Genomic DNA, 25,186 nt, shown 5'->3' with positions numbered 1-25,186 from the left:
CATCCGGTAAGGTACGACAACCCGGGAGAATCGAGGTGAGAGAGATAGAAGTATGGGCAGGACGAGAGAGAGAGAGAGAGAGAGAGAGAGAAAGAGAGAGAGAGAGAGAATTGGGGGGAGTTGAATCACTGGCGCCGACGAAATATGGTTGTCGTTATGAAAATATCCTTAGTAAATATTCTTAGCATTGCAGTGACAGGTATGTGAATCTCAAAGAGATTCTAGTATCAAAAATTACTCATAGTTGCATGAGTCTTGAAATGGAGAAATAAATCTACAGATATGTAATGGTACAAATATATTGGAGGATAAATCTATACAGAGAGCTTCCGGGGATCTGTTCGATTCCTCTTTTCAATGTATGGGTACAATATATTTTAAAATAAATCAATACAGAGCTTTCGGAATCTGCAATAAATCTACGCAGAGAGCTTTCGGGAATCTGCTCGATTTCCCTATTCCCTAAAGCTCTCCTTACAGATTTATTTTTTTAAATATATTTTTACCCATTCATAACTGTGGATTTGTTTCTCCAGATTTCCCTAATGTCTCGGAACAATCTCGTTAAAACCCAAGTCCGCTTTTCTGCGGCAAAGTACACTAGAGGAAACGTATTAAATTATACATTATGCTTTCCATCGACTTTCCTCTTCATTCACTCACTTACGAAGATGTCGTTTAAAGAAACTCAACAAATAAACATATTGTTTTTCATATAATGTGTTCAGAAGTGGCCTTGTGCGTTGTGTGTGTGTGTGTGTGTACGTGATAACGCATGTAACTATAAGCTTGTAACTACGTTAAAAAATCATATCTTTTACAGTGTAGCAATTAAGTACTTTCTAGTAAATTATACGTTGACTCTTATTTAATTCAAACAACAGTGAAATCGTTAATAGCAAGCGACACTTGAAAAAAAAAATTGTATCTTTCCTAGAAAGTGACCCACAACAAAGTTCAGGGGTCGTTATCCAGGGCTAATATTTCTTGGGGGTCATTATTTTTATGATAATTACGGCCTTTTGTTTATGTTGTTACGGTAATCCCCGACGGGCTTGTACTAAACATGCCGCAAAGGTTAAAACCCTTTTGGGAGTCACTATCTCGGAAAGATAAAAAAAAATTGTAAGACAGCCATTGTTTTCAAAAGGGAGAGGGCTAGGAAGATAGTAACCAAATGATCTAGCAATAGATACCATGGTGGAAGAGAGAGAGAGAGAGAGAGAGAGAGAGAGAGAGAGAGAGAGAGAGAGAGAGAGAGAGAGAGTCCTATCTCTCGATAAGGTTTAGATATGAGCAGAATGCATTATTTCTAACGAAGAGTTTCAGAATATTCTCTCTCTCTCTCTCTCTCTCTCTCTCTCTCTCTCTCTCTCTCTCTCTCTTCTGTATTTCAAAACGATATCAAAACTTGCTCTGGGACAGAAACAAGCCTTTTTTGTGCCATGTATATCAGATATCAACAAGGCTGACATCTAATATCACCATGATCGATATCTGACGTCTCCATATTTGACAATCGACATCACCAACACTATTTCCCGATACCATCAAATCGTGATATCCTCCACCCGTGAATTCGATACAACGATTGATCTGACATCTGGAATCACCGCATGTTTTACTGGCGTCGCTACTACTAGTTTGGATATCTGCTGATCGGTTACTCATGTTATCTGGGTAAATTAAAAATATATATAAAAGTATACGAATGCGTACGGGTTCATTTGGAATATTTATTCTGGAGGTTTTCTATAGAAAGTTATGATAATTTCTGACGCACTTCTTTCAATTTTCTCAGTTCTGACTTGACCTTAAGGATTTCAAACTAATGTGAAGGTTCAAATGAATTTAACTGCATGGTTCGGTTAAAGTTTCTTCTGGAATACTGTGGAATTTTCTTCTTGTTTTCGTGTTTCCTAATAGATAATGGTCCTTTATATACTCTCTTTCCCTTAATTAGTAGCATGCATTGAATCTGGGCTATGAGAGGATGTTGGGTGGCCTTTCTTAATGGTATCCGCTAAAAATATATCACCATGATGACAGATGGTGAAATGCTTAGTATTGACAGACGCATGTACTTGTATACATACATATATGCATGAAATTTTTTATCACACCGTGATTTATATACAATCATGAAGCTACAAATGTCGCTTAATATCAAACTCACGCTACCTCGGAAATATTCCCGCTGGGGAATTATTACCGAAGGGGAATTTATAAGTGATAAATGGATTGGTACTGCCGGGTCGCGATCCTCGTCACAGTCGACGTTCTATCACTGAGCTATAGCGATCCGGCAGCACCAATCCATTTATCACTTATAAATTCCCCTTCGGTGATAATTCCTCATCGGGGATATTCCCGAGGTAGCGTGAATTTGATATTAAGTGACATTTGTAGCTTCATGATTGTATGTAAATCACGGTGTGATAAAAAATTTCATAATAAGAGCTGCGTGTTCCAAACGTACCAATGAACTACCATGGTGGTGGGTTAATGCCGAGGCTAAGTACAATTTCCCCGCTCACGACGGGTAAAAAAGTACAGCAGACTCGCCATTGACTTATACCTCTCTTGATAGCTCAGTGGTAGAACGTCGACTAAAGTTGCTGGATAAGTATCTGTGACGAGGGATCGCGACCCGGCAGTGCCAATCAATTTATCACTTATGAATTCCCCTTCGGTGATAATTCCCCACCGGGGACATTCCCGAGGTTGCGTGAATTTGATATTAAGCGACATTTGTAGCTTCATGATTATACATATATGTATATACAGTATACACATACATAGCGCATATTATATATACATATACATATACATATACATATATATATATATATATATATATATATATATATATATATATATATATATATATATATATATATAGGTAAAGAGTTTTGACTGAATTATAGAAACGTATTGAACACACACACACACACACACACACACACACACACACATATATATATATATATATATATATATATATATATATATATATATAATAATAATAATAATAAAGATAGATCGGTTCCAACTACAATAAAACAGTTTTGACTGATTAATAAAAACCTGTTAAACACATTTCGCAATATTGTATGGTTATGACACAATATAATTAGTTATGAGCCGGTGCAGAGGCAAGGCGTGACTACAAATTGACTAAAAGGTCTTATGTGAGTCCTGGAAATCCCCTGTCTCAAGCTGAGATTAAGATTAAGAAAATTACACGAATAGAAGATTCGAAGATGTCAGTCGCTGTTCATCTTGAAATAACTTGCTTGTGTGTGTGTGTGCATGTGTGTGTGTGTGTGTGTGTGTATATATATATATGTATATGTATGTATATATATAAATTATATATATATATATGTATGATATATATGTGAATATTATATATATAATATATATACTATATATATATATATATATATATATATATATATATATATATATATATATATATATATATATATATATATATTATAAAAACACACACACACACACATATATATATATATATATATATATATATATATATATATATATATATATATATATATATATATATATATATATAAAATCTCGTTTACATATAAATGGAAAATATTTCTTTACTATACTATAAAGTAAAAACAGTTTTAATAATTGTGCAAAAAAAACCATACGATATTCCTCTTACTTTCTGGTTCGACGGAGGAAATAATAAGGAGAGACGAAAAATTCTCATCGGTAAATATATCACAAGTAAAATGTCATAAGAATAAAACTGTAATTTTGAATAAGTGAGTAAAAGTGAACTCACTTTCTCGACACTTATTACCCCCTCTTCACAGTGGCGAATATTTATTTAGTCATACTGAAGAGGTGACAAAACTGGTTAAATGTTTCCAAATATAGTGAACACAGCAGACAACTTACTAAGTAACTACAAAGCAGAGAACTTACTAAGTAACTAATAAAGCACAGAACTAATTAACAAAGTAGATAACTTACTAAGTAACTAACAAAGCAGAGAACTAAATAACAAAGCATAGAACTAACTAAGTAATAAAGCAGAGAACTAAGTAACAGAGCAGAGAACTAAGTGGCAAAGCACAGAACTAACTAACAAAGTAGATAACTTACTAAGTAACTAACAAAGCAGAGAACTAAATAATAAAGCAGAGAACTAAGTAACAAAGCAGAGAACTAAGTAAAAAGCAGAGAACTAACTAAGAAAGCAGAGAACTAAGTAACAAAGCAGAGAAACTAATTAAATAACAGAGAACTAACTGACTAAGTAGCAAAATAGAGAACTAACAAACAAACAAAGCAGAAAAATAAATAACTAACAGAACAGATAACTAAATGACTAACTAACAAAGCAGGGAACTAACTAGCTAAGTAACAAAGTAGAGAACTAACTTTCAAAGCAGATAACTAACTGGCTGACTAACTAACTAATAACGCAGAGAACTAACAAGCTAAGTAACAAAGCAGAGTACTAACTAACAAAGCAAATAATTGACTGACTAACTAACAAAGCAGAGAACTAACGAACTAAGTAACAAAGCAGAGAACTAACTAGTTAAGTAACAGAGCAGAGAACTAAGTTAACAAAGTAGAGAACTAACTACCAAAACAGGGAACTAACTAACTAACGAAGCAGAGAACCAACTATGAAAATATGGACTATACTGACACGGAAGCCAAACGTACCCTTGAGGTTATTTTAAGAAAAATAACTTACTTTGATGAGAAAAGAACCAATTTAACTTGAAATAACAGTTTATATATCAGATTGATAGTCTGGGAAAATTTCGTCACGAGGAGCGATGAGAAATCATATATCATGGAGTAAATTACGAGAGAGAGAGAGAGAGAGAGAGAGAGAGAGAGAGAGAGAGAGAGAGAGAGAGACTATAAATAAATCAGTGACAGAATGTGACGCAATAAACCGAAGGAGGAAAGAAAGTAAACAATTAGCGATAAACACAAAGAACTGATAGGAGGCAAAATGAGATGATAAAGCGAGAATTATTTAAATTATGTGAATTCCATTACAGCAACAATACATAATTCTGTTTATTCATAAATCAAAGACAATTTTCTAAAATAAAGGTATATCCTTGAGAGCACAAACATGATCATTTGCAATAAAATAAATGCAAACAAAGAGACGAATACACTCACGCGCGCGCGCGCACACATACACTTTCAGCCAAACTATTCCATTTCCGTGTTGTTATGACAGATCGTAATGCTATCATTACCAACTTGAAATAATGTAAAACCGACGTTCAATTTCCCTAAGACCGTTTTCTGTCGCAAGAAAGAACCAATCTGAATAATGAGGGCGAATGGAAAGGCGAAAATTGATGGGATCCAAATCAGAAAGGGAGACAAGAAAATCATGAAGAACAATTTTTGAATATTACGTGAAAAAATGAATTGTAAGAAGCGGGAGAGAGAGACATGAACTTTTAAGCAAATATAGTTGCAAATATGCAAATCAACGCAGGTAATGATCAAGGTGGTGTGTCAAAATCCCGCGAGTAATTCTGTCGTTTTCGTTCTCAAATACACGCACATACGAACGCACGCAACACAAACATACACACGCTTGAATTCTCGAATATTACATGCACATGCATAAAAACACACTCAAAGTCAAGAATGAAACAAAAATGTACAAGATGCAAATTGGGGATAGATTACAGAAGTCTCAGGTTTTAAATTTAATGCTTTTACTCTCTTGCAGGTAGTCAGGAAACACACACACACACACATGCACGAAACACACACGAACTAGAAGAACAAGAGCAAGAAACAAATACGAAAATTGCAAAATGCGAATCAGATCAAAGATCACAGCGTTGTGTCTCAATCTAATGTCGCTACTCCGTCGTTTTTCTCTCACGCGCGTGCACGCTTGTACCAACACATAAACACTCAAATTAGAAACAGCTTGAAGAATAAACGAATAAAGTTGCAAAATGCAAAAAGTGTATATATAAATATCACCCAAAGTTACACGTCGTAATTCTGTCATTTCCCCCTCTTGCACGCACGGACATACGAACACATACGCACACACACACACACACGCAAGCGCACGCACAGAAAGGCAGCACTGCGTGTGGCAATCATATCATACCATTAAATTCACTTCCCGCTAATTCGGCAAAACGAGTTTGCCAGCCTTTGTCATTTCCTCTGTGAATGTTCCGAAATAATTCTGATGCGAAGATGAAATTCCACGCTGAGCGTAACGGTGATTTTAAAAGTGGCTCTGAGTTATATCTGATATGGTCTTTTTGCCACTGAGAGAGAGAGAGAGAGAGAGAGAGAGAGAGAGAGAGAGAGAGAGAGAGAGAGAGAGAGAGAGTTGCTGAATAAATAACATTTCACTTGAGCAAGTTCTATAAAGTTTATGTGGGGGTTTGGTTGAGCTGTGGGTTAAAGTCATGCTTGACTCTGGCAGGTGAGGAAAGATATAGCCAGTTAGCCGTGGGCGCAGAAAAGATTCAGCCACGTTAAGCTGTGGGCATAGGAAAAGTTGAGTCATGTTAAGCTGCGGGTTGAGGAAAGATAGGCCCACGTTAAGCTGCGGGCACAGGAAAGGTTGAATTATGTTAAGCTGTGGGTTGAGGAAAGGTAGACCCACGTTAAGCTGTGGGTAGAGGAAAGGTTGACCCACGTTAAGCTGTGGGCAGAGGGAAGGTAGAGCCATATTCAGCTGTGGCCAGAGGAAAGGTAGAGCCATATTCAGTTGTGGGCAGAGGAAAGGTAGAGTCATATTCAGCTGTGGGCAAAGGAAAGGTAGAGCCATATTAAGCTGTGGGCGGAGGTATGGTAGGGCCATATTAAGCTGTGGGCAGGAGGACGGTAAAGTCATATTAAGCTGTGAGCAGAGGGAGTGTAAAGCCATATTAAGCTGTGAGCAGGGGAAGGTACAGCCATATCAAGGTGTGAGTAGAGGAAAGGTAAAGCCATGTTAAGCTGTGGGCAAAGGGAAGGTAGAACCATATTAAGCTGGGCAGAGGAAAGATAGAGCCATATTAGGCTGTAGACACAGGAAAATTAGGGCCCTATTAAGCTGTGGTCTGGGGAAAGTTAAGAGCCACATTAAGCTGTGGGTAGAAGTATGACAAAGCTATATTAAGATGTGGGCAGAGGTAAGGTTGGAGAGTCATGCCTGGCCTGTGGGCTGAGGTAAACTAGGGTTAATTCGGGCTACGAGCCAGAACATAGTGTCAGAAGAATCATACCTGGCTGTGGGGTGTGGGGGGAGGGGAGTGGCAATGTGGACTGACAGGTGTAGGGTTAAGACCTGGGAAGAATGACGTAATACAAATTCACTGTCTCTGATATCATGATGAAAATGCATTAGCACGTTTAGTTCTCGAATAGGGAAACGATCGACTGTGTCCGGTTTGGGAAGGGCCTCGACAAATAGCTTTCCCATGACGATGAAACGCTAAGATTCCGATTGTGAAATCATGAGAAACCATCGTCGCTGGCTTTTGAGGTTTATCAGCATTTACTGTCACTAGTTTTTTCACACACTGTAAAGTCAGACATTATTCATATTTATAAAGTACACTAACATGAGACGGGAAGAATACCAACAATACTGAAAAGTAAAAATAAAACCGCTAGGAGAAGTAAAATAAAACATGAAGATCTAAATAGGAGGAGAAGAAGAAGAAGAAGAAGAAGAAAAATAAGAAAGGAAGAAAAATGAGCCAAAAAATAAGTGCAAAATGATAATTAGAAACAAACACGAAAGAGACAGGAGCTATATAACATATGTCTCATTCCGCAGACGCTAAAATGAAGAGTTTACAGTACAATTTCCTTTCATAAATGGAAGAGCAATAAACCAGATGGTAGCAAAGGACGAGGAAGTTAGGGGAGGGGAAGGGGAGGGGAGAGAGAGGAAGTTGGTGGGGGAGGAATCTTTGCTTATTTGCCTAACCACCTTCCTATTTATTCCACCTCTCGATGCCATAAGACGTGCCGGGATTGGGTGGAAGTGAAAATCAGATTATCACTTCCTACACCGAAGGAGGAAACGTCTTTTTATGAGCTTTGTTTGTTTCATTGCTTCGCGCGCCACCGATCTTCTGTACAATTCATTCCTTTATCATTCTGACTGATTCAAGAAGTTTGAAATGTCTCGTTTAAAGAAATTTCAATCAATTTTATTATTCAGCTCCAGGTAACTCTGAAATTTGGAATATTAATTTATAATTTCAATGAATTCCGTTACAAAAATTGATTTTAGCTATTTTAGAAGAAATTTCAATTTATTTTCTATTCCACTCTTGATAGCTCTGAAACAGCGAATATTGCCTTACAATTTCAATGGTTTTTGTTACCAAGACTGAAAACAAATTGAAGCTAGATAATTCTTAAGCTTTTTTTTATATAATTTTCTCCTCCAAACTTAGATATGAGGCATGCGTATGTACAAATCTAGATGATTTCATTTACAAAACTTAAAAAAAAACCGTTATTATTTCTATAATTAATTGTGAAAACTTCCGGAAAAAGTAAGCATTTTATTTGTATTCATTATATTTACTTTTTTTTTAATTTCACCATGATGACATTTACACTGAGCCTCTCTTATTTATACTCTTATAGTATCACTCTGAAAAGTTAAAATCAGCCAATCCCTTATCATACACAACTTGACTTTAAATACATTACAAACTATTAATGTACTTATAATCTAAAGGTTCATTTGAAAAATTCACGTCAAAAGAGAAAATTTTGAAATGTTGGAGAGAAGCTCTGAGCGTTTAACGGGCGATTTCATAAAGTGAAAATGTGAAATATTTTATATTTCACATTCTCCTCGTCATATTTACATTATCTTATCATTTTTTCCTCATCTAGGCTCGAATTTGGAGTAGTAATGTGCTGATACTGATAGAATAAGGCGTTGCTTTATAGAAATTCCTGGTTAGGTGTACGTGAGTGTCAATTGAGAGAGAGAGAGAGAGAGAGAGAGAGAGAGAGAGAGAGAGAGAGAGAGAGAGAGAGAGAGAGAGAGAGAGAGAGTTGTTTTTTTATGGAACAGTTGAGAATTCATATGCTGTTGGAAACCATAAAGGATTTTCTTATCACTCTGCAATAATAATAATAATAATAATAATAATAATAATAATAATAATAATAATAATAATAATAATAATAATAATAATCTTGTTTTAAGTTATAGCCCCAAGTAGTTTATGTAACTTAATTTATTATATATGTAAAAGTTTGAATATATCTCCTACACTTGTTTACACCTCCGCTAAAACACACATAAAAAAGGGTATATATATGTATATATATGTGTGTGTATGTATGCATGTATGAATATATATATATAACACGTTGAGAAATACGAAAATACGACATGGTCACAGAAGAGAAGAGAACGTCTATTGACTTTTTTTGTCTTGGGTTTTAACTGGCATAATTACATATTAGACAAGGCAAAAATCACAATTCTTCGTAGGAATCAAGACAGATGAGAAGATGGCATGACCAATGGGACTTACTTTCTTGTTCACAATATCCACATACATTACTTAAGTGATAATGAGCTCCAGGAACAGTCCACAACAACTACACCATCAGAGTTAGATTTAGAGATTAGACGCAGAAACAAGAATTGTTTTCTTGTAGCAGAAACAACTCGTATTCACGTGGGAAAAAAATCATTGTTAATACAAATAACTTATGGCTAATTCTGACTACAAGATATGGGAACTAGGTACTACCGAATGACGGTGAAAAAGTGTCGTATATATAACCCAAGGAAACTACTAAGACAAGTGAAAAATGCGCCAGAGAAACGAGCTTTCTGTACAGCGTACAACGCTGTATGAAACTCTCAGCCACGGCCCATGAAACTCTCAGTCGCGGCCCACGAAACTTTCAGCCACGGCCCGGTGGTGGCCCGTGTTGTTGGTACCTATAGCGGTGCCAGACGTACGATCATGGCTAGCTTTAACCTTAAATCAAATAAAAACTACTGAGGCTGCAATCTACGATTACCAAGATTCTTCAAATAAGCTTATTACCTACGTTTGCTTTATCGAATGCACGTGGTGAAAATTCCAAATCTTGTATCTTAAAGGTTAACAGGAAAATCTGATTGGGTTTTACCAAAATGAGAGAATCCCGTTCAAATGTGCATAGCAAATTGTTTGTATTTGAGTATATATTCGGTAAAGCGAGAGAGAGAGAGAGAGAGAGAGAGAGAGAGAGAGAGAGAGAGAGAGAGAGAGACTTGAAGATATCTATTAATTAAGTTAGTATTTTCTATACACATTAATATATATATATAGTATATATATATATACATATATATATATATATATATATATATATATATATATATATATATATATATATATATATATATATATATATATATATATATATATATATATATATATATATATATATATATATATATATATATATATATATATACACACATGTATATACACACAAATAATTATACTCAGCATAAGTCTGGAGAAGCAGTAAAGAACTGACAAGCGCATCATTGTTATACTAAAGAAAAATATGTCATTCTACAAGACAAATAAAAAAAAATAACGATTAAATGTACGAAGAGAGCAACCGCGTCAAAAACAAAAAATAACCTCGCCTTAATTAAAAACACCTACTGTACAGTGAAGAAAAACCTCAGGACCTTACTGACGATGAACAAAACGAATCACCCTAAACTAAAGTGATTCGGGGGGACCCGACACTCTTCGATCGAAGCCAGTAGTGGAGGCATTACCGTTATACCCATTACGGCCTCCAATACTTGGGAAGCCCATTATCCATTATCCATTGGAAGGAATTGAGCAAAACTTCTGAAAAAAAAAAAAAAAAAAAACAACCAGAAGGAGGTCTCCTCGAAGAAGGTCTCTTCCCCAAAGGCCATCACGACCCGCCTTGTCAGCAAAGGTCGAGGAAGGCCAGGAGAGAAAGAACTTTCGAGGGGGTAAAGGGAAGTGACGGCACAGCCCAGTAACGAGGTAATTGGGAGCGCGGGAGGGGAGGGGGTGATTAGGCGTGGGTGGGCGGGTTCTTGGGAGTTGTGGGGGGAAGGGTGGGGGTACTGAGTGACTGGAAGCATGGGAGAATTGGAAAGAGGAATGTAAGGTGCAGAAGAAGAGAAGTGGACGAAAGAAGGTAAAAGGAAGAGAATGAGAGAATAGTCAAGAAACTGAGAGAAAAATGGAAGGAAATATAAAGATGCGAAACATCTCAAAGATTAGAATTAAAATAATAAAAATTAAAGGTAAAACAAAAAGGAAAAATACTAAGGAGCAATTAATGCTTACTGGACAACAAATAACGAATACGGGAGCTGATGCAAATTCGACAGTATAAATGGAACGTATGAAAAGAACAAGTGGAGATGGAAATTAGTCATAATGTCTGGAAGATAAGCATAGTGGAAGTGAATAAAGAGACTGATATCCCCAGAGTAAATCTGATATAATTATTCTTCATTACACATATCGTTCTCTATAATTAGTGGGAAGTTACAGAACCTATTTTTAACTGAAAATTAAACTGTGTAAATTACGCTAACAAGAACATCTTCACCTCTATTCAAATCTCTCTAGTTCCTCCTTCGTCTTTTTCTAAATCAATTCTCTCCTCAATTGAAAGTCTTCACTGATGAGGGCAAAACCTGGATAATTACTGTTTCCCGAATATTGTGTGTGTGTGTGTGTGTGTGGGTGTGTGTCATTTCATAATTAAATGTGTCTGTCTGTCTCTGTCTCTGTCTCTCTCTCTCTCTCTGTCACTTCATCATTAAATTTTCCAGTATGAAAATAACTGAATCAATTAGACTTACAAACGTATTAAAGGCATTTGAATATACATGCGTACCAGACGGCGTGCTTCCCTATGGTTATGAGAAAATAAAAAATTAGTTAAAAAATTACTTAACAGAGAAATGAAGTAAGCTCGAGATGTAAGGATAATGATTAACAGAAGAACAGATTATGTACACGAATGCGTGAAAATATAACAAACAGATCTGATTATGAAAAGGACACAGACACCAAAGGGGAAAAGCAGAACAATGAAAAACGAGATAAGAAATAATAATAATAATAATAATAATAATAATAATAATAATAATAATTATTATTATTATTATTATTATTATTATTATTATTATTATTATTATTATTATTATTATTATTATTATTATTATAGGTGTTACAATTCTTAGGGTGGACAACCATTCAAATAAAACTATGTTGAAAGAACATAATAGAAAACAACGACACGAAAAGTAGAGTAAAATACAAAATACAAACAACCAAAAGAGACACATGGCCCCTGGGTAGCAGAACTTTAAACCAAATAAATAAATACAGCGCAACGGAAGGAAGTAAAGAGAAAGAGGCAGACCTTTTCGGTCACTTAAGGAGACCTAACCTGTGGAGAAATGGCGGAATGAAGTGTTTGGTCACGCAGTTCCCACGCTCTTCGGAAATCACATATGTCAGGAAACGAGAAGAAAAAAAAAAGGAAAAAGAAATTTCTACCACAGACACACAAGGGAAGGCCTCAGTTCAGAGGCCATCAAGTTTGTTCGAAAAATACGAAGAACGAGAAGAAGAAGAAGTGGGCTAATGAAGTCATGTATTGGAGGTGAAAGGAGAATAATCGTTGCAAATCATCACGAAGAAAAGGCATTTGCCGGAAAGGCGGCGCGGTTTACCGAAATCGAGGAATATAGCGGCAGCCGCGGCTACGCCCGCGTTAGCAAAAGTCGATTGCCAAAGCTTCCTCTAAATTGGAGAAGAAAGTGCGAATTCCGAAGAGCGCGTGGGAGAGGTGGAAAAGAAAGGCTCCGTCCTTCCTTCTAAAGCTCGACTGGGTAATCGGAGGGTCAGTCTGTGGTCGCTACTACTTGGAATGGGACGGTAATGAGGGAAGGGGGAGGAAGAGGAGGGGTTATAAGACAGGCTGGTATGAGGAAAGGTTGGACATTGATGTCGAATGCAAGCCATAATATTGCCAAGGTGGGCTACTGCGTTCTTCTGGGCGACCTGACTTTCTACAAAGCATACACGCACAAACATATTATACATATATTCATATAAATAAAGAAATATATGTGTATAACATATATTAAACGCTCCAAAAAGAGGTCCACTGGGGGACAAAACTATTGGGCATATTTTAACCATCTGCATCTTTCATTTTCCTAGGTAGAAACCAACCGACAAACATACACATACATACAGGGTGTCCCGTAAAAACTATTGCTTTCCCAGTTAGGTACGCGCAAACTTCTTTCAGTGCACCAGTTAGGAAATGTATAGAAGCAAATGAATATCATTTTGAGCACGTACTGTAACCGATAAAGTAACTGATAATTCATAAATTAAATAAAAAAAGAGTCTTGATAGGTTTCTTTTTCACTTTTCCTATAGGGTCAGACTTTTTGAATAACCTGTATATGTATGTATGTATATATTATATATATATATATATATATATATATATATATATATATATATATATATATATATATATATATATATATATATATAATATACAGCGTGTGTAAAATACACACACACACACACACACACACACACACACACACACACACACACATATATATATATATATATATATATGTATAAAACCGAGAAAAACTTTGTATGCTTAAATCCTCCCAATGTACTGCAACTGGCCTTTGCTAGATAGCATCGGATATGATTAAACAGTTGGCTGAATTGAACAATAAACTTGCATTACTTCAAAGTATCCATCTGTGCTAACACTGTCAGATAATCTCAGCTGTGTCCAAGGAAATTCTATCACGAACTAAAAATATTTACAAAAGAAAAAAAGAGAAATAATATTTATAGGCAAGTTAACTTCACTGACGATATAAGGGCACGTGAACAAATACATATTAGCACCCTATGGGCATTTTTACCTGTGTTTAAGCCTATCTGAAACCCTACGGGAGTTTCTGATTTGTTTAAAGGAGCTAATGTTTTACTTTTGTGTCACATAAACAAAATGTCGAGTAAAGTTAAAGAATTAAGTCTTAGTTCGGTTCAGGTTCTCAATAATTTTCATTAGTATTTTGCATGAAGCTGAATGTTTTACAACATATACAAACACACACTCACACATGTATGTGTGTATATGTGCGTGGAGCATATGCAAACATATATACTTTATATGTATGAAAATATGGTTAATAATACCAGTTAAATAAAATCATACATGCACAGGACAATCACGTACAAAATTGATATAAGAAATTACGCATTGATAAATGTGGATAGTACAAATAGCCTACTATGATGAGTTAGGTCGACACCCATTTACCTCCTTTGCAAAAGAAAAGCTCAAATATCTCTTCAGGGTTCACAACTGCAATTTAAATCACGTTCATTTTTATTTTACCTCATTTCTGAACGACGGATTTCACCTATCCGATACAAAGATGAAATTCTCATGTTCCAATATAAATTTTACTGCTTCTTTGTATGCTAATTCACTCGAACCTTGCCAAGGACTGGATCGCTGAAAATCGAAACTTGCAAGCAACCGGATAGCTGCAGAAAAAAAAAATGCAGTTATTGAGTGGTCCTGAACGAGGCTTATTCGGGTGAACGGTGCTGGAAAAATCTCATAAGTACTGCATAGCTTTTTTTCTTCCTAGTATAAAAAGATATTTGTATAACTCATAATTTCTTTGTCATAGCTTGAGTTTTTCAACTCGGTGTCTTTTAGATAATTATCGAACAAGTCGAAGACTCAATCTCTATGGAAATTAATTAGAGAGAGAGAGAGAGAGAGAGAGAGAGAGAGAGAGAGAGAGAGAGAATTCACTTGTGATTAGTATCAGCATAAATTCAAAGATTTATGAAGACTATTAAGACTGTCCTCTGATGTCTTTACAGCAACAAGAAAATCTGCTTAAAGACCCGAAGTAAAACAGCCAGGCAAAATGCAATTAACCAGATATCAACGCTTCTCTCCTGTACTATGCCTTAGGAATAACTGTTTATTTATTCTTTTTAATTAGCCATCATTAAAAAAAAAAGTGATTGCAAACTCTACGGTCCACGGACGCCCTTTTTAATTACAAGTGACGCAAGAACCAGCCCGGCACATGACATTACGATGACCATTAGTGTTGCAACGCATGAATGAACATCACGCTAGGTAGCTCGATATCATTCCCTTGCGTCCTCGTGATCAATAATACATGACAGCAATTCGTACCGCAGGTATTGTTACTGATGACAATGTGATTGCCATTATTAAAACTGTGTTTGTATCTCTCCCTCTCTCTCTCTTTCTCTCTCTCTCTCTCTCCTCGTTACGCAATCTGCGACATTTGGCGATGGTAATGCTGAGAGATAAAGCAAAGAGAGACAACCACGACACCAAGGAAGTTCCTGAAACGAATGAATAACGTAAGACAGACTTCGTACTCGCTAGCGCTTTCCTGTTCCAGATTTCACCAAAGGAACGAGAAAATGGCCTTTGTCTTTGTGAGTTCGAATTTCATTCATTGAAGAATTTTTAAAGGACTATGGAGGATGATAATGGGTGCTGATCTGATTAAATAAATTAAATGTACAATCCGAAACAGAAAAACGGTACGAACCTCACGTCAATGGAGAGTGAAAAGATCTATAGCAAGTGTGACATTAATATGAACGTCGCTTAATTTTTAGAACGCTGAATAGATCCAAGATTCATGAAGGAGACACTGTTTGAATGAAAGAAAGTCAAACACAAATCTAACCCTAGATCACTAGAAAACCGTTTCTCATTATCTGTGCATATTGTATATATTTTTTTAATTATGTGGTTCCAGTGAACATTAATTACCGTATATGTGATTGGGTAAATGCTCACATGCAAGGATTAATGTGCGTATGTGCAAACACATGGCATTGCCATAATAAGTATACTTGAACTGACAAACTACAAGCAGCAGAATTATGCATGAATAAAGACTACAAGAAAGGCTTTAATGTATAGCATATGCATAGAAATTTGTTCTACGAAGCCTCACTTCAAACCTGTATCTAAGATTCTAAATTGTACATCAATACAAAACGTTAAAAAACAACGGTGGAAAAATAAAAAAAAAAAAGCACAGAAAGACAAAGCATAACCCAGTGCATAAATGGAGCCCACCGGATCCCTAATCTAGCGTTGCCTAATTGTGATAATTAGCTGGGTCATTACTGCCAAGATAGAGTGTGGTTGTTGTCGCCCATTTGAGAAGAATGTCACTCTCCATTAATCTTTCATCGCCTCTCGTTTCATACAATATCGACGAGAGCGGACTAATTCACCAACCAAGGTCATTAATGGGACGTGACAGAGATGTCAGACTATAAAGGTATGAGACATGAGGCATCTCTTCAGCGGTTGCATGATTATCTGCCTTCATCAGTTGGCTGTTTTTCTGTTACTTAATTAATGCTTTTCAGTTTACACACACGCACACACATACACAAACACAGACAGAGAGACAGGCAGACAGACAGACACACACACACACACATATATATATATATATATATATATATATATATATATATATATATATATATATATATATATATATATATATACACATTATGAAAAGGACCTCATTGAAACTGGATGGTATTTAGCGGAGTTGTTTTTGAATAAATAACTCCGCTAGATGCAATCCAGTTGCAATGAGGTCCTGTTAGTAATTGTATTAATGCACAGAACAATTGTGTAAGTGATAAAGTTAATATATTACGTATATAAAACATATATATATATATATAAATAACATTATATATACATATATTTATATATCTATTTATTGACTAATTTGATATATTTAGGCAGTGTAAATCAACAGTGAAAGTATCATAACAGTGAATCTAATACCAGTCTTGCATTTACTTTGAAGGAACAATGCGTAAAATTTCTTAAGACAATGAATAGGAGGTAACACATAAATCTGATATTGTACACATTTGCCTGCAATTTATGGAGTCACGAGAATATTTGAGTGTGTCAGAGCCTTGGGAGAGAGAGAGAGAGAGAGAGAGAGAGAGAGAGAGAGAGAGAGAGAGAGAGAGAGAGAGAGAGATTATACGAATCTCTTCAACTTGAAGCAACCTAGTTCGTTTTGCCACTGCAAGACAATGTACTGTTACATATTATCTCAATTATGAATAATAAGCAAACGTTCTTTATACCAAATAAAGGAGCGAAAGTTGTCCATCTCGTTCAAGGAACCAAATGTTGAAGGTTTTACCCTCATGAGAATGCATAGAACATTATCTTTCGTGAAATTAAGTCTACGAGACAGTTATGTTAAAGTACTGTGGATATTGAAAATATTAACGTTGGCATTGGTTACATTATATTTTGTGTTGTCAGGCATTCATCATTTGTCTGTCTGTCTGTATGTATGTATATACTTGTATATATATAAATATATATATATATATATATATATATATATATATATATATATATATATATATATATATATATATATATATATATATATATATATATATTTTTTTTTCCAACCAGAGTAAATATAGGTATTTGATAACTTAAACATAATATAGCAGACGTTTCTTGCATAAAAATTAGAGAAATATTAAACAAATTATGAAAAGAGGAACATGCAATAATAATAATAATAATAATAATAATAATAATAATAATATGAAAACAGAGGTAAGGAGAAACTTCCTTAAACACAGAATATTTATTTTCTTCATGTGGGTTAGGCTTATTTCATATCCATTAGTTGACATCTAATCCACAAGATCCAAGACTCAGATATAAGGATTCTAGGTTACATTGGGCTTCTTAACGTAAGGTGGGCATATGTGGCATATGATACCCACAATACCCTCGAATTTACGGGGCTGGGTTTCGAAAATATGTAACCTTCAAAGTGTACTTATATATATATATATATATATATATATATATATATATATATATATATATATATATATATGTATATATATATATATATACAGTGTATATATATGTTTATATATATATATGTGTGTGTATATGTATATTTATACATATATATCGATATATATGTAGTCCTGAGTTCTTGTCCTTCGTTGGTTCGAACCCACGGGACGACGAACTTATTATCAACTAAAAAATTTCCCTTCGGTAACATATATGAAAATATATTATTTCCGAGGTAGAGCGAAATGGATATTAAAGGACGTTTGTAGCTTACTGATTGTATATGAATCACGGTGATGTGATAAAAAGTCATATGCAAGGATACTGTCTTGTTTAATTGCATATGTTTGTGTGTACATGTGTTTGCGCATTTGCACATCATAGTGCTTACATAATGTGATTTAACTAAATTACGAACTGAACTGGAAATAAAATTTAGTAAAACTAAGAGTCGCGATCGAACGATTAAAAATTTTTCAAACCTATTTTCTATTTGCCTCTGCTTTCCTATCAAATTTTGGGATTTTTTCTTTCGGAAATACTAATTTACTAGCATTGTTTTGTTCCTTCATCGAGGTTCATCAATTCACTATTCTTCATTATCTCAAGAATAATCTCCTCTCCCTCTCTTAATGTATCTGTATTGTCAGTCTACTTTCTTGAAATATTATAACTGTACCTACTCTTTCCAACTGTATCCATGCTATTACACTAACCTGCCAATGAACAACCCTGCTGATCTATGCACCAAGAGACCACCTCCGCCCCATTACATCTTTACGGGTAATCAGCAAACCTTTAGGGATGACTTTGCTAGTCCCACGCCCCTTTCCTTGGTCAAGTACAGCCGGGTGGACTGGTAGCCGCTGGACCAGAAGCGAGTGCCGTACCTAGCAACCGAGGATCGAGCACTGCACCATTCAGACACGGAACCCACACACACACACACACACACACACATATATATATATATATATATATGAAAAATTATTTATGATTTATAAAGTTATTTGATATGAAGAAATAATGATTAAGGGGCCTGCGAAGACATGAAATGCGTACCACAGAAAAGGGGAAGGAAGTGTAAAGGGGAAAATAGAATAGCCAGTAAAATAGGATCAAAATAAAGGCGAGGAGGGCCCAGTAAAAGATCTGAGAAAAACGGGATCAAGTAAAGAATAAGTAATACAGTTTTGTGTATGTATGTATATATATAAATTATATATATATATATATATATATATATATATATATATATATATATATATATATATATATATATAAACCATATATAAGTTTTCTTTTTATTTTGTATATCTTTCTATATTCTTCATCACTTTGCTCAGATATTTCATCATCTACTCCACGTCTTTTCATGTCATTTTTCCCCTCCCTCTATTCGCGAAAGTCAAGAATACTTTTACCGTCCTATCGTCAAGTTTTGCCCTTCATCTTTTTTTTTTATTCTTTCCTTTCTTTTTTCGCTTATTGTTGCGTTTCTTTTTTTCTATCTCTGTCTGAGGGAGGGAGGGAAGGAAGGAAGGAAGGAGGTCAAAGCATACAACTATGCAGAGTGAATCTCATACAGGAGTCACAGGTTGTGGGAATGTAACGAACCAAAGGGGACTCTCTGTCTGTCTTGTCTGTCTGTCCTTTTCTTTCTCAATCTCTCTCTCTTTCTCTCACTCTTGGTGCTTTATCGGCTTCTTATGTTATCTTCCTCTTCTTGTTAGAATTCGTTTTGGAATGGAATGGGATATAGGATTTAGGACAAAAGCCAACCGCTGGGACCTTGATGTCATTCAGCGCTTAAATGGAAACAGAGTAGAAAGTTTGAAAGGTGTAACAGGAGGAAAACTCGCAGTTGCACTATGATACAATTGATAGGAGAATGTGGAAAGCAAGATGGAAGAGAGAGAATATGAATGGGGTAGAGTAAAGGGAATGGTGAAATGACGGCACTACCCCCTCTACGTGATAGAATTCGTTGTGACACGTTCGGTACACCGCTGGCATAGCTAAGCAAAGTTGGGATTGGTCATTAGGCTACTTGGGTGGGTGATCGTAAGACTAGTTAAGTTAGGGGTAGAATGACGGACATAACCTCATCCCCAGAATTAGTAATTCGGCTCTACGTTTCGTTACGTCCAACGGACCTTTCATAGCGAACTCTTAGCTAATTCATAGCGAATTTCATATCTAATTCATAGTAAATGTCATAGGTAATTCATAGAAAATTTCACAACTAATTCTTAGCAAATGTCAATAGCTAATTCGTAGCAATTGTCATTAGCTAATTCTTGGCAAATGTCATAGCTATTTCTTAGTAAATTTCATAGCCAATTCATAGCAAATTTCGTGGTTAATTCATAGCAAATTTCATAGTTAACTCATAGCAAATTTTATGGTTAATTCATGGCAAATTTTACAGCTAATTCATAGCAAATTTCATAGTTAATTCATAGCAAATTTCATAGTTAATTCATAGCAAATTTCATAGTTAATTAATAGCAAATTTTACAGTTAATTCATAGTAAATTTCATAGCTAAGTCATAGCAAATTTCAAAGCTAGTTCACAGAAAATGTCATAGATAGTTCAGAGCAAATTTCATAGCTAATTCATTGCGAATTTCATAGTCAGTTCAGAGCAAATTTCATATCTAATTCATAGCAAATTCCACAGCCAATTCATAGCTAAACAGTGATATCTGCCCATGAAAAGCGAGCGGTGTAATCTTGTGACAAATTATATTCTTTTTATTCTATTAACAGTAACGACCTGGGACGGTTCTACGTAGCTATGATTATGGAAGAACGGTGTGGCTGGAACGGAAGGATTCAATTATACTGAGTTCTGCCTCACCCTAAATGAAAGTATGTCGCTGGATAGAAGATTAATAAGCAAGAGTTAATCACAATGGCTTCAAAGCCAGAGGTAGATTAGAATGTTCTAGATCCCGAATGCAATTAATTTTGTTCAACCCCTTCTGTACACCATTATTGATTTTTATAGACCTATCTAGTGATTCTTTATACACACACACACACACACACGTATATATATATATATATATATATATATATATATATATGAATATGAATGTCTTTTACTGTAATACCACAGTATAATATGAAGATAGAAAGCCCCATAAAACACTATTTGTACGTTGCAACCATATATTTCGAGCACTTCCTTCTGTGCAACATTTCATCAGTCCATATTTTACCTATGAACTGGGGCACAGAAGGAAGTGCTCGAAATCTATGGTTGCAACGTTAAAATAGTGTTTTATGGGCCTTTTATCTTCATATATATATATATATATATATATATATATATATATATATATATATATATATATATATATATATATATATATATATATATATATATATATATATAATCTGATGTTCTGAAAGGTATTTTTTTAATAAGCGCATATTCCCCTGCTATTCTCTTCCTACATAAGTTGCAAAGTCGTCATCGGACTGTACAATTCTTTTAATGTTTCTAACCTTGAATTGCCAAGATCTGATGCTCTATACCCAATTCCGTTTTCCCAGAAAGTGTTGGTTTTCCGACTCTCAGCATACCCTTTGGGATGAAGCTGCTTTCTTTTCTTGTTCTTCTCCACCCTGAATACGATCCACTGGAGATGGTATAAAATAAAATATACAGCAGATATTTGCATCTTTACAGTACCATAAATTTTTCTCCAAAAAGCTTGAAACCCCTTGAAATAACCCTAAGTAACGCTTTTAGAAATTAAAACGAGAGAGAGAGAGAGAGAGAGAGAGAGAGAGAGAGAGAGAGAGAGAGACCTTTTGGCTTTTTTCACTAGCATTAACGAGAAAATCATGGGACCCCTTGATCGAGTGGTCATGACACTTTCTCACCAGTGAGAGAGTCATGGATCGACTTCCGGGCAATATAGAGCACTAGGCACGTCTATTTCAATTTCACCGTGCCTTTGTCGACCAAAGCAGTTAATACTGCATTATTTTGTAACTAGTTCTACGAATCAAGTCGAATCCTGCGTAAGGAAGAGTATTCGCGATTGCATCATTTTCCAACAGTAACTGCTGAAAACTGTCCACCATCTCGAAGGCGAACAGGGTACGTTTGTGTGTGTGTATGTATACATGCGTGTATATATAACACACACACACACACACACACACACACACACACACACACACATATATATATATATATATATATATATATATATATATATATATATATATATATATATATATATATATATATATATATAGATGATATTCATGTGTACCACGTCAGAGTTTCCCTTTCTCAAACCAATGAGATGAGCCTGTTTCACAGACACAGGGAGAACAGAAGCCTTCGCTGGAACGAAGACGTACGATTCCTGAAAACGAAGATATAGTGCATGTTCACCTTTTTTTATTTAACCTCACTGAATTACTGGACCCTCTTTCTCCCAGAGTTTCATGCAGCACGTTAATACGGAATATATCCAAGAGGAAAATGACCGGGCTGGGCACATGCCTACCGGACTCGCTCTCCTCATCGACATAACTGCCTGCTGGAGGCAATTGGCCGTGGTACAAGAAGCTGCGGATCTCATTTTACTGTTTTTTTTATTCTTTTGCGGTTGTTTTACATACGTCAGGATCATGAGTAACAATTGAGGGTACTGGATGTAAACTTAACACACATGTGCGTTCGTGGATGTAGGAACAAAATTGACACAGCACTGGCATTCACTTATACTTGGGCATGCGGGCGCGTACACACACACACACACACACACACACATATATATATATATATATATATATATATATATATATATATATATATATATACATACACATACATACTGAATGACAATGCATACGTGGCATCTGTCACTGTAAGAAAACACTTTTTCAGTTTCCTAATAACTTTTATCTTTAAAAGTAAAACTTGAAAGGAAATGACAAATATTACTGCTATTTCCCTCCACTTATGTAATGTCGTTTTCATCCTTGAAGATAACAAGCGCTGTCTTGAGAAAGACTGCAACCAAATGGTGACAGAGTGTGCCAAGTACTGCAGAGTACATTACATATCTTTGAGGTGCCAAAGCTGTGTAAAATACACGAACGCATCCTATGTGTCCTTTTGTTATTTCTTATTAAACGAATTGCGAAGGAGTATGGAATAGCACCTCCATCTGAGACTGATTACAGTTACCCAGTTAAAGCTATGAAAATATAACTTAATCCTAGTGACAAACGTACAAAGTTACGGAGCAATAATGTTGTACAAAAATCTCTTAAGAGAATGAATTGCTAATTTATTTATTTATTCAATTATCAATTTGTTGTTTTCATTTCTCTTTTTTAATAAGTGATCTCTTCTTTCTTTTGTGTTTCCCATTACCTTCTGTTACGTCTTTCTAATGAACACCATATTTTTTTGGAAGCTTGAATTTCAAGTCACTGGCTCCTGTGGGCTTGTTCCATATGAACAGGGTTCATCTTCTGAATAATAATAATAATAATAATAATAATAATAATAATAATAATAATAATAATAATAATAATAATAATTAAAAGAAAAGGGTAACTAAGGTGAAAGTCAATAGTTTAGCTATCATCTGGGACCATTTCTATTCCAGTCGGAACAGTTTCTTATCAGCACACTTACCTGTCACACACGAACAGTCCTGGAATAGGGGCTGGGTATTATAATAAATGTAAAAGCAATGAGAAAACTAAACGAATGCTGACGGCGGAAGAAGCGTCACAGAAAACTTAAAAGAAAAAAAAAGTCTGTCCTTGTCCTCACCTCGAGTTTCATCGTGCAGAAGGTTCTCGCTTATCCCAGAGTCCTCTTCCTCCTCGCAGTCTTCCTCGTCAGCCAGGTCGTCCTCCACATCCACATCATCGTCGTCCAGTTCCTCTATTTTCCTCTTCCTGTGGGCCTCTCCCGCAGGCAGGCGGTGGCTCAAATGGGGCGTGATAGTGACCTTGGGTATGACTTCGTTGGTTTTCCTCCTCGCTTGGCTCAGATCCTGAGGCTGGTCATTGACAGAGCTTCTGAAGGGCAAAGCAGCAACAACTGCAGCAGTAGCAGCAGCAGCAGCAGCAGCAGAGGAGGGAGGGTGAGGCAGGGCGAGTGGCAGAGGGAGAGGAGGGGGGGTGGGAGGGATGGGTCTCAGGAGGTTGGTTATAGTGAAGGAACTCTTTACGGCCAACGGAGGCATTTTGGTATGGTTGTTGTTCGTTCTGCCAAAGATCACCCCGTCTTTGGGAGGGAAATCTGGGCTGTTGTTATTGTTGTTTCTGTGGCTCTGAGCCAATCTCTTGACACTCAGGTCTGTTGGCTGTGGACTCAGGCGAGACCGGATTTCCTCGGACTCTTGGTCAGCTCCTTGCTCAGTTCCTCCTTCTTCTTCGCCCTCCCCGTTATCCTCTTCATCACGCGGGGTCGACGGAGGGCTCTCTGACGACTGTCTCAAATTGCTCTTTATGACAATCTTGAAATCCCCTTTGTTTTCCTCTTCCTCTGCAGGCGGCGGCGACTGCCGAGAGCGGAAATGATCCCCGACGTCATCTTTCTTCATCCGTGAGACGAAATCTGTTTCCTGAACTTCCGTCTTAGACGAGGCCATAGCCACTGTCATGGTGTTTGGGCGTCCATAAACAAAAAATATTATATAAAAAATATATAGATCACAGATTCACATTCACGCAAGCACATTCGTCCAGCGCCTCTCTCAGAGGAACTTTCTCTCTACTGCGAGATTATTATGATCATAATCCGTTTCCTGAATTTCTCCCCTTGAAAAGATCCCACGGTGACTCCAACACCCCCTAATTAAGTCTCCAGAATAACAAAACATGGAAGCGGCGGCAGGAGCCAGCGCACCATTTCACCGAATCACTAAACTACCTCTGAACTCTCTCATTAAACCCAGGGAAATTCCACGATAAACGGCGTCCTCCCTCTCGAGTGTCATCATCATACCGACAGGCGCCCTGTCCTCCTCACTCAAGTCGTTGCTTGACCCCTCTCTCCCTACCAAGCTGGTGGTGGTGGTGGTGGTGGCCCATGGGAATGACAAAGGACGACATCCGGTAATCACTGGGCAATCCAAGCCAAATGGCTCTGCCGTTATCTCA

At 36.1% G+C, this 25,186-nt stretch overlaps 1 protein-coding gene across 4 annotated transcripts in view; it reads right to left on the bottom strand.

Moving 5' to 3' along the window:
• LOC136848579 (barH-like 2 homeobox protein) overlaps window positions 1-24,829 on the bottom strand; it is a 421,854-nt gene extending 397,025 nt beyond the window's left edge. For all 4 annotated transcript variants that reach the window (XM_067120872.1, XM_067120873.1, XM_067120871.1 and 1 more), the window contains exon 1: window positions 23,850-24,829. In XM_067120872.1, coding sequence (XP_066976973.1) covers window positions 23,850-24,687 — 838 coding nt within the window. In that variant the 5' untranslated portion in view covers window positions 24,688-24,829. The remainder of the gene's footprint in view (window positions 1-23,849) is intronic.
• Between the last annotated feature and the right edge of the window lie 357 nt (window positions 24,830-25,186).

Source organism: Macrobrachium rosenbergii, chromosome 19, assembly GCF_040412425.1.
Source record: "Macrobrachium rosenbergii isolate ZJJX-2024 chromosome 19, ASM4041242v1, whole genome shotgun sequence".
Classification (NCBI taxonomy): domain Eukaryota; kingdom Metazoa; phylum Arthropoda; class Malacostraca; order Decapoda; family Palaemonidae; genus Macrobrachium; species Macrobrachium rosenbergii.
The sequence above is the reverse complement of the archived record's forward strand: the minus strand, read 5'-3'. Positions and strand labels throughout refer to the sequence as shown.